Consider the following 11,157-nt stretch of genomic DNA (forward strand, 5'->3'; position numbering starts at 1 on the left):
TTAGACAGACTCTTAATTATATTTACTTATACTTAAGTAATTTAAGGCTTATACGCCTATTTAAATCTTAACAGCAACTGCAGTGTATATATATATTATCATGCAAATACCAGTTTGCAACATCAAGCAGCATAACAAGCTGGTTTTGTACAGATAAAATAACTGGAAGCAGCCTTGCAGATTTGCGTTTAAAATGGCCGTAGCTGCTAGTTAAGAAAATAAGCATGCTGCATGCAGACTGACATTCTGTCTGGAACGAGCAAAACATGTGCAGTGATAAAAACAGTGAAAAGGCAAAAGCCAATCAAATTCATGGACCAGAAGTTACATAAACTCAAACTTCTTCTGAGGACAAAAAAAAAAGTATGATGAAATTGCTTGATTTCATAAAAAAGTGCTGTGATTGTATTACATGGGTAGTTGCGTCTGAAGCAGGCCTGAGCTGTGATCATCCATTCTGCCCGTGTCTCACAGAAGATGGCAATGGTATTTTTTGGCTGTTGACCCAAAGCTGCCAGACCACTGCCAAAAGATTCCACTGCTTGGCTGACCGCTTCATAGGTCATCCAGCTGTATTCTCCAAGGACCACCTACAAACAAAAACTTCTTCATCAACTGTCCTTAACATCTTGACTGTGATCAGCTGATACTAAAACAGGGCCGACTGAATCATTTAACTGAATCATTGGATGAATTTACCTTCTTAAAGACCTTCCCATTGGCTTGTTTTTCTTCTTCTTCACTAAGGACTTCTCTGGTGCCCAGACAGGGTTCCTGACTGAATCTCTTCACAGCATGAATAAAAAGTTTGTCCAGCGTGTCTACGCCCTCAAAGTCCTGTGTAGCGAGAGCATCTGCGCTTTCTACTGCCCGATACGGCCCTTCTGGACGTCCACTTATACTCCGCGCTCTCTCACACTGAGGCAACATGACCTGCACAACAGACTTCCATATGAACATCAACTTACAAATAGTAACAAACAACACATAAGAAACTTCAATCGTCTCCATGTATCCTACACGCCAAATTAGACCAGAAACCCCTCTGGGATATTCAGAAGACACAGAAAAAAAGTTCAGCATCCATTAGACATGAACGATAAGGGGAAAAGAGGAAGAGTAAGTATGATTTTGATACATGTGCATGCGAATGAATGGCTGATTTAGGAACTACTTCACCACAAATCTACCACTAACGTTCAAGGAAACATCAAGAAACATCCGTGGTTGTGGCCGACCAAAGCTAGTATACTACCAAACTAAATGTTTATCCTGTGCAACACTCACACGCACCCACACACAAAGACATCAGATCAAACTGAAATGGTTGTGTAGGCTGTTTCTTGGCACAATTATTGAGGCTTTTTTAAAGTCTTATGTTAAAAAGACTGCATTAATAAAGCATCAATCTTGCTTTCAGAGTTGAACTAATGTTAAAACTGAATAAACCGCCAAAACCAGTTTCAGAAGCTTCACTCGAATGTTATATTGAAGATCTGCTGCTTGCAAAGGAACAGATCAACATGCACAAACACACACGCTCACTAGGAATGCCACTGTTTCCAAACTGATGACATCACAGTTTGGAGGGATTCAAGCAGCATGTTCAGGAAGTCAGATGACCCTCTTAAACATCTGGAAAAACTGTCCAAGAAGACTGAGTTAACTTTTAGACACGCATCCTGTTATGGTGATATCACCTTTATCTGACACGATATATAACAGATGCAGCCCTCTGGATCAGAGAATCATTTTTTTGGTTCAGTGGTGGTTTGGTCTGTTTGTGAAGCAAAAGTTTGGGCTGAGTCAAGATTTTGTTGTTTAAGGAAATAAATACTTATATTCAGTTACTTAAAAGTATGCATTAAATTGATAAAAAATGCAGCATTGGTGAGCATAAGAGGGTTTAGTAAAAATAAAAATTGTACAGACCCCAATAATTTGAATAGTAGTGTATGTTGTTGATATATAGGTTTTTTTTAAAACAAAATATAACAGTGGTATTTTAAATAAGGTTTTGATTGAACTAACATTAATAATGAACAATTGTATATTTCAACATTGACAAAGATTAATGAATGCAGTATATTGCTCATTGTTAGTTCATGTTAGCTAATACATAAATAATTACAACACCCAATTTTTATTTATATACGTTTAAAATAATATTATAATGATGTAATTTTGCCATTATCACATTAATTACTTTTTTAAGCTAAAACTTTATATTTTGTGTTAGCAAAATATAAAAACAGTTTCTGTAATACTAGAGGAATTACATGATAATAACATTTAAATAATTTCCTTTCATAAACAATCAACTACAGTTGTGCAGAGATCTGATAGACCTTATTAATCAAAAGTAAAATATATAATACATTGCTACTTTTGAACCAATCAACAAAAAAGGTTAAGGTTTGAAATGGACAAGGGCTTAATATACTAAGACCATTTAGTCCAATCTGATTTTTTTTAATATTATTATTGAATTTTCCATCAAACAAAATGTATAACCTGTCTATTACACATCCATGAATGTTTCTGAACCATAAATTCTCACATACAGAAAATGTTTAATCTACATTAATATTAATTTACATTAATAGCTTACATGAGTGTAAACATCTCATGTCTGCTCTCCGCTTAAACACTTCAAAAACATCAGCAAGCTGCAGATAAACAGTATAACATTACTGTAAACAACTGAAAAAGAAAGCCATCTTCATTCAGACAAACATGAAACCCAATGCAAAAGAATTGTAATTGTACAGGAAGCTGAAATCTTACCTACAAATAAACACTGTGCACAGCAGTTCTTCTTTTCCTTCTTCAGACAGACGGCCAACTGCAACAGGAGGTTTGGGCTTCCCTTTTCTCTTTCTCTCTCTTTCTCTCTCTGTGTAGCCGTCTCTGGCTCTCTTGGCTGATTGGATGCCTTTTGTAAAGTTCCAGTAAACCTCATTTTGAGCCCACCCGCTAGCCTCAGCCAATCAGAAGACAGATCTGAGGAGGAACTTCTGAGGTTACGTTTAGAGGGATATCAGGAGGTGTTTCCTTTACACACAGTCTTGACAAACAGTTTTTCCTTTAGCTCACTTTCACAATCATACACGTCAGAGCTAAGAGCTTACTCAAACTCTGAAGAACGCACTTCTGTTACTCAGACACCCACTCAGCTGATGCACATTTACTGTTGCGAGAAAAAACATGAATAATCACTGAACACACGCTGTGGGTCTTTTGGTCATGGTTCACACAGCTGCCAACTCAGAACAGGTCTGACCTGTAAATGTGCCTCAGGTGTAGCAGTTCATTAACTTTGACCACATAAATACATAACTGACTGATGCTTGTGGGCTTCTAACGTTGTCCTCACCATGCCCACAACCAACCATCCTATAGTTTTAACTCGGTTACTGACCGTTTGTGTGCTATCAGGACATCTAAACACATCTCTAAACGCATCCTTCAGGGCTAGTTTTCTTACCAAGGAAACAGTTGGGACTACTAATATTAGACAAACCGTCCATACAGAAGCACAGTTCTGATTCCATGTACAGTCTTTCAAAGAATTATTAAGGCCAAACAGAAGAGGATGGGTTTCCTCTTTCAACTTTGGATTCTCACAAGATATATTAGTTAGATTAAGAGAGTTTTTTATGAAACTATTGCCATTTTCTAGCTCACTTGGGCTGGGTGGTTAGGCATGCTACTTTGTACAACTGCTTTGAGACATTTACCATTGTTAAAAGTCCTAAATAAATAAAACTGAATTGAATGGAGAGGATAATACATGCTGAAAATGAAAGCTCAAATTACAGACGGGAACAGAATAGAAAGCCCTTGTGAAAGAACACAGGTCAGGTTTGGTTTTGAAGTCAGATCTGCTCTACTGATTCAAAGCGGCTCTGCTTCAGATACTCACAAAAAAAAAAACGTTCTGACCTAGAGCAATAAAATTTGTCAAATATATGAACATATAAAGAGTTATTAATATTGTGATATGAATGTAATCAGATCTAACAGGGTAACAGGCCATTCTGACTAAAAATAAAAAGATACAGATAAAGACACACTCTCACAGGATTAGTGAAATTTCGTAAAACATGACTTAAAACAACTGGTTCACAAAGTAGAAAGAGAAGTCAATAAGCATTCTATTTTTCATTCTGTTTATTGGTACATTTCTATTACAGAGCAACTACTGAATGGAAGCACACAAAGACCATATTTAAAAAAGAAGTACATGTGAAACTTACTAAAGGAAAAAACTTTTACAAATTGCTGAAATACAATTCCATAACAGGACATCTTATTTAACATATTTCTCCATGAATTTCTTGTGGAATTCAGAGCGCAGTGTGTCATTAATGAAGCGCTTTTCTTTACGTGCTTCATCCACTCCTTTAGCGCAGTTCTTAAACACGACATCATCATCCCACCTGTCAAAAACAGAATGTGTTTGTGTGGATACGTGGAGCTGTTGATATTGCTGGACTCAAGAGTACAGAAACTATCACACTATTACTATGCAACATAAAAATGAGTCAAATGTTTACTATTAGATGGGCTGTACTTTTTTTAGCGTTGCATCATCTTATATTTAAGCACTTTTTTGCTTTGGTTATAATTGACCCTTCGCTAAGCCACGCCCGAAAACCGCCACAGGCCAATCGTGGCTTAGCAACCGTAACTAGGCGCGGGAGGTCTGGCAAGCTTTCGAGCGAGAGGGAAACATGCCGCATTGTGCGTATGGATTGTGCAAATCTGATACCCGGTATCCTAAAATTTTGGACGGGGTGGTGGATTTTGTTCCCTTTCCGAAACCTAAAACCCAAGGGGAGAAATGCCGGGCGTCATCTTCATTTATATAGCGCTTTTAACAATGTAGATTGTTCCAAAGCAGCTTTACATTGATAATAGGAAATTAAAAGTAAAGTGTTTTGGCTTTATAGCAGCTCTAGAATAAAGTTATTGTCCAGCTCGTGGATCAAGCAGTGTGATTAAAGGCAAGACGGAGGCTCACTGACATAATTTAACGTTACTTAAAAATATATTTCAGCATTTTGTTAATCGACGGCCAAACTAGTAACGTTACCCCAATCCGATCGCGACTCTCCCGGTGTTAGTTCTTCTAGTAAAAGTAAAAGGTAGTTAGTAAAAGGAGGGAACATCAGGGGGCTTGCCGGAGATCTCCAAGGGAAAGTTTGGTATGCAAACTTAATCAGTTCATAACAGTAGTCACTAAGTGACCCACGACGTGTGAGCAGTAACGTTAGCCTGGCGCACTACAAATATAAGCGGGAGAATGTTATCATTGCAAAGTGGTCAGGCTAATGTCTTGTGTTTATTCCACGATACATATGGATAAGCTGTTTGATTTATAAATATTAGAATATTTTCACATTTCATTTACCCTGCTGTGCATGCACAAAGCTGTTCCTCAATTCGTGTGTTTCCCATTTAAATGGTCAGCGTATGAGGCGGCTGCTGCTTGCGCTGGGGACCTAACGTTATAGATTTTAGCTTCAATTTTGATGAAATTATTCTCTAATCGTTTGCATATTATGTCGTGGATATAGCCCTCGAATGCATACTGCAGTCTTGCTCTCTCATATTTTCACCTGTTCGCCAAAAATTACTAATTATCTCCTTAGGAATGTCTGAAACCAGTGCATACATACTGTAATAGACGTGCCAGGCGCAAAAGCTTGACAGGCGTAGCAACAGTAACTAAGGAGGGCGGGGCTTAGCGAAGGGTCAATTCTGCAACATGGGTTTGAAGGTAACTTAAAGGAAAAGAACGAACAATCTTGTTACTTATTTTTACCACCACAAAATTACCTTCTTTTCACACTGAATGTGTTCTGGATCTGCGTTTGTTGTTGCTGTAGTTGTTGCTGCTGCTGCTGCTGCTGGCCTGCCAGATTAAGCAGTGGATTCCCGCTCAGAATGTTCTCCATACGTATCCTCTCCTCTTCTGCTTTCTGCTCCCTTTCCTTAATCGCACACAGAACAACAAAAACAGTGAAGACTCAAGCCAATAAGATATCAAGCCTGAGAAAGGCATAAATGCACATGAAGGCTGGTCATTACCACAAAAGAAACCCTGACAGGGTGACCACGATCATTGCGCAAATCTTTTGCAATATTTTCTAAATTTTCTATTAACCAATGTTATGCGACTGTAACATAATTTTTTGCTCTTGCGATAAGTCATTCCAAAAAACATTGCAACGGATGTTGGTAGGTTTACATATATCCCAGCCACCGCACTGGCCATTATTTTTAATCAAAGGAGACATAGGCATGTTATCCAAGCATTAATCACAAGGAAAGCCCTATACTTGGGAGCGGCTGCGTATGAGGTGTTTCTCCCTTATATCTGCTCCGAGGTCTTGATTGTGGCATTTCTTAGTCGTTTAGAATCCAGCATTCCCGTAATTCTTTTGTCTTTTATGAGTTTAATAAAGAACTCTGTCTCGTCTTCTGTCCAAACATACCACGCCATCTACGTCAGGTGACCTGTAAATGCGCAAAACTGTTTCCATTGCAGTTTTGCGAAATATTCCTTTTTCAAACTGCCTGAAAAACCACCTCATGCGAGCGTCATTTTTATTTTGCGATATATGGGAGTTTTTGCGAAATTGAAATGTTTCCGTTGGCCGTATTTTCAATTTGCGCAATGGGTAATGAAAACGTGGCTAGTGACAATTATGTTTCTACACCAATTTGGTTTTGAAATATAAACGTTAAAATGTTGCTACTTCCGACACCTCATCAGATCAGTAAAAGCATCCACCAACACTATCTTAACTCTCAGCTCCTTAAAGCTGCCCACCTTACAAAGACTGAAATGACACCGCAGGAAACCCTGTGAATGGCCCACGGTGCCAAATGGAGGTAACTGTAAGGCGGGCGCCAAAAAGTCTGGGCTACCCCTCAAGAGAACAGAAGGCTCTCCTGAGAATTAACATTTGAACTCTCTCCTGCATATGTAACAGCAACATCCGAGACGCAGCACCCAATGCAGCTCACTTGGACAATCTCCCTCTTCTCCCACATTTCTCCTCCTCACCTAAAACTGACTGAAAACTTATGCAATGTTAAGGATGTACAAAAAGTAAATATGCATGTTTGGTATAATTTAAAGTGTCTCAGTGCGCCTGGTAAAATAGTCTCATTCTCCCAACTATAATGAAAAGCTAAAAGAAGTTATAAAATATGAAAAAAGTGATGGTGAGAAAAAGGTGTTCCCTCCCCCAGATCCTCAAACTCCCTCCTGTATGTAAAACAAGAACCCATTCAAGGACAAATTCTGATCTCACAGTTGTGAGCCCCTCAATGTAATTATAATGACAGACACCACCATTTGGTAAGAATATTGAATTATCTGGGTTTATAAGGAAAAGGAGCAGAAAAGTTCGAGGAGTCTGTAGGTTGACTTCCCACACGACCGCTGTGTGTAATTTTCGTTGCCAGGTAAATGTTTCTTTAATTCCTCGATTTCCGAATTATTGTTATTGTAGTTGATTGACCGATGACTTTATTGTATGAATTGGATTTTGAATTATTGCTTCATTACCTGGTCAATAAATTGTGAACATTTGATTTTATTCTGACCGACTCTGAGATTGTTTTCCCAAGTAGATTATCGGATTCGTATATTCCCACAAGTTTGCGCCAGATAAGCGACGACTAATATTTGACATCAATTCAAGTGTACTTGGTTTGCAGAGACAAGTTAATTCCGTTTAGGGCAGCGAATGCTGTTTGATCAACCTGAATCTGGGTGTGTCTAATTACCTCGTTCTTAATTTAATGTTACTTTAGATAAGTGTACTTGAGAACTCACGGGCTTGGCCAAATCTAAAGCTATTATAAGTAAAGTTGTCCAACTTGCATCTTTTAATAGTGGCCAAAACCTCTACTGAAGTAAAACGATTAAATTAAGTTTAAGTGTATGCAATTTTCATGGGGGCTATTAAAGTATCTTTGATTGTGTAAGGGTGAAACCGACCGTCTAAGATATTATAGCCAATTACCTCTGTTTGGTGACCAAAACTGGCGCGATCGTGAGACCTGCGAAAGACGCAAGGACCTCTAAGTGATATAGTTTCGTAATCTGAGCGGGTAAAACTTAATTAAAGAGTTAAAAAAGAATAATCAAACATTCGCTCCCTTTTTAATGATGCCCAGATATCATTAAAACCTTTTTCATTTATGGAGTCAGATGAAATAATGAGTTAATACATATGAGAAAATTTATTTTATTTAATCTTGTGTTGTTTAAAAGGAAAGATAGTAACACGCAGAAAGCTTCACCCGTATTATTGGAAGTCCGACATTGGGCCAATAGATGGGCTAACAGTACTGTGGCTGTTTTCACGATAGATTCATTCAAACATTCATTAAATACTGAGGAATTTGTTAAGTACATACATACATAATATGTATTATAGTGCATAAATTTAACAAAATGCTCCTCTCTAGAGTACATTTTTTTAACTATCAAGCTATAGCCAATGCATGGATATTTTAAGTTAAATGCAACATTTTGTGACAATGTTTACATGCTGATTTATTTAAATCTTTTCACGGTTGAAACATTGAGTGATTACGAGACATTATAGATTTTGGTAAGTTCTACTGTATCGTCAACATACCTTCTGATGTTCATTCAGGATTATTTTGTGCTATAACTAGTAGTAAAGAGAACGAGATGACCTGTTCAATTGCCGCTAAAACTAAGTCCCATTAAAGAGTGCCACAATGGTTTTGTCTAAAAGATTGATTCTTGGGATTTAAGAATCAATATCAGTTCATCAAAATGAGAACCAAAGACTAGAAATCTTTATTTTCAACCCAGCTGAAATTATTTGATATGATAAAAAAAATAAAAAAAGGTGATAATTGTTCAGTGAGGCTCACCTTCTTCTCCTGCTCCTCAGCTCGCTCCTTCTTGATCTTCTCCAGTTCAGCCAGCAGGGCGGCAGTGTCATCATCACTGTCAGAGCCGGAGTCAGAGTCATCTTCATCCTAAAACACACACATCATTTAAACTACAGCCAAAATCAATCCGTACACCTAAATATATATAAAAAAAGTGTATGTACATCAGTGAGGGGATCGTCAGCATCCAGGTTGGCCGCAGGAATCTGATCCAGACGTGGCCGCTTGGAGGAGGATGAAGATGATGACGACGAAGTTGTGTGTTCTGAAGGAAACAGGAAAGTATCATGGTCAATGAACACATCTTGACCGAACAAAGCCACAAAAAAAAACAAGTCACATATGCTTCCTCACCTCTTGCTCCTCTATCTCTGCCCTTAACAGCAACTCTCTCCCTCTCCTCCAGCTCACGTCTGAAATCACGAGCTCTCACCTCTTCTGGAGCATCCTGAGTGGGCTGCCTGCAGGGACACAAGCATATCATTAAGTTTTTTAATTCGGCATGAAACGATCACACAATCATTGAGTCCACAGGTACTAGACAAATTCTCCCATAATAATTGATTCTTCTACAAAAGAAAGCCTGTAAACAGCAACTTCACCTGTATTTGATCTTGGTGTGTCCTGGCAGGTCTCTGCTGGAGTATTGTTTGGACAAAGCGCTCAGATCACCCTCTCCTTTGCCCCGTCCTCCTCGTGCGGGCTCAAACGTTGGCCTTGCCGCTGTGGTCATGTTTGGTTACCTGAAACAAATTATTTATAACATCAAGTTAATGATATGACATCTTCAGTCAAGTGTCTGATAAAGTTGAGAAGTGTTATACACTATGCAGATTTCATATAAACACATGAAATATGCTTTTGGGCATAGATTAATGTTGTTCTTTTTTTAAAGTAAAATATAGAAATCTATTCCTTTGTCACTATTAAATTCATTAGACAAAATGGAATGACTTAACCCACTTTCTAGACCTTTTAATTGAGTCTATCAAAATTCTAAAAACAAGGAACCGTGGAATATTTTCTTTGTTTAATGAATATGTCAGAACACACGTGTAACGCCTTTGTAACGTCTGTAATGTTGACTGTTTATATGTTTATGTTCTCGATAAAAACATGCTCGCTTTACGTTGTTACTTGTGTTACATTATTTTACACTCACCTGCAGCAGGACGATATAAATCCCGCGTATACTTCTGAACTTATCAACGAGAACACAAATGAAACGTACTAACCCTAAACAACTAACTAAATCAAGCGAGTTTGTATTATTTTCTGCGATTAGCCTTTCTGTTGTTGCTCATCAATTATATCCCATCAGCCACCGCGATACGCACACTACAGTCACGTGTGTGTGGGGTCACGGTGGCCGCAGCGGGACAAACGTTGAAGCGAAGCGAGAATCAAATACACTTCATGATAACACAACGGATCGTTGTAAATCTGCAACAAATAAATGGAATTATATAGGAAAATTTTATAAATACTGACAACTAAAACCAAAGTCTAACGTTTTATATTGTTGCGCAATGTTAGACATGGACTTATACTGACACCTAGCGGCGTGGATGCAACATCGCACAAAAATGTCCTGTTACAGATGCCATTGTAAAATACCATATAGACTAGACGGATTTCAGAAAAATGGCCTTCTATAAGAAGTGAGGAGCATTTATGGGTACAAGTCGGGACCGGCCTACTATGGAGAGAGAATTGTGTCTTTATTACATGCGAGAAAATAAATGATCTGAGAGAGAAAAAAAAGTTTGAGAGAAAAAGTTATCACACTTATAGCAAAAAAGCATTTCATGAGAGAAAAAAAAATATTTGAGACTAAAAAAAGTTTTGAGAGAAAGTATTTTCTCATAGAACATAAACAAATATAAATTTGAATTTTTTTGAAAAAAAAACTCTCAAATATATATATTTTGCTATCAGTGTGAAAACATTTTCTCTAAAAAAAAAAGTGTTTCTCTCAAAACGCTTTTCTTTGCTCTTGATGCAATTTCTTGCTCTCGTGTCAGGATTCTGCTTTCACTGTGAAAATTGTGTCATGGGCGGGGCCACGTTCCTATTGGCCAGTCGAGTGAGCATCGTCTTGTCTTGGGAGTCGAACTGAATCATTATACCATTGTTCGGTTCACCGGCATAGATGCCGCCTCTGCCTTGCGCTTGCTGTCCCGGGACATTATTTTTTTCTGTTTC

At 38.0% G+C, this 11,157-nt stretch overlaps 2 protein-coding genes across 5 annotated transcripts in view; both read right to left on the reverse strand.

The window, feature by feature from the left end:
• Nucleotides 1-2,958, reverse strand: part of acsl4b (acyl-CoA synthetase long chain family member 4b) — a 10,428-nt gene extending 7,470 nt beyond the window's left edge. For 2 of the 4 annotated variants that reach the window (XR_014606274.1, XM_084114800.1), the window contains exons 1-3: nucleotides 2,792-2,958; nucleotides 700-933; nucleotides 413-590 (exon numbers count right to left, since the gene is read on the reverse strand). Coding sequence is in view for 3 of the 4 variants with exons in the window: in XM_084114800.1 (XP_083970926.1) it covers nucleotides 413-590; nucleotides 700-930 (409 nt within the window). In the remaining variant the exon portion in view is untranslated. Of the gene's footprint in view, nucleotides 1-412; nucleotides 591-699; nucleotides 946-2,787 lie in introns of all 4 variants that reach the window. The other 2 variants (XM_084114801.1, XM_084114802.1) reach the window with 2 other exon arrangements.
• A 1,197-nt stretch (nucleotides 2,959-4,155) lies between these two features.
• cwc15 (CWC15 spliceosome associated protein homolog) lies at nucleotides 4,156-10,319 on the reverse strand. Its single transcript, XM_084115468.1, has 7 exons — nucleotides 10,115-10,319; nucleotides 9,555-9,695; nucleotides 9,307-9,413; nucleotides 9,117-9,217; nucleotides 8,932-9,039; nucleotides 5,845-5,999; nucleotides 4,156-4,442 (listed from the first exon to the last, which is right to left on the reverse strand). The coding sequence occupies exons 2-7, from the start codon at nucleotides 9,683-9,685 to the stop codon at nucleotides 4,313-4,315; spliced, it is 732 nt and encodes a 243-aa protein (XP_083971594.1). The 5' UTR covers nucleotides 9,686-9,695; nucleotides 10,115-10,319; the 3' UTR covers nucleotides 4,156-4,312.
• Between the last annotated feature and the right edge of the window lie 838 nt (nucleotides 10,320-11,157).

The sequence above is a fragment of the Abramis brama genome (genome assembly GCF_963993115.1).
Source record: "Abramis brama genome assembly, chromosome: 5".
NCBI lineage: Eukaryota > Metazoa > Chordata > Actinopteri > Cypriniformes > Leuciscidae > Abramis > Abramis brama.

Bases quoted from the DNA above. Each gene is read 5' to 3' on its own strand.
- cwc15 (XM_084115468.1), bottom strand. From the start codon at position 9,685: ATGACCACAGCGGCAAGGCCAACGTTTGAGCCCGCACGAGGAGGACGG. The intron at 9,218-9,306 runs GTGAGGAAGCAT...TGTTTCCTTCAG, and splicing joins CAGAGATAGAGGAGCAAGAG to AACACACAACTTCGTCGTCA. The intron at 9,040-9,116 runs GTACATACACTT...TGTGTGTTTTAG, and splicing joins CTGACGATCCCCTCACTGAT to GATGAAGATGACTCTGACTC.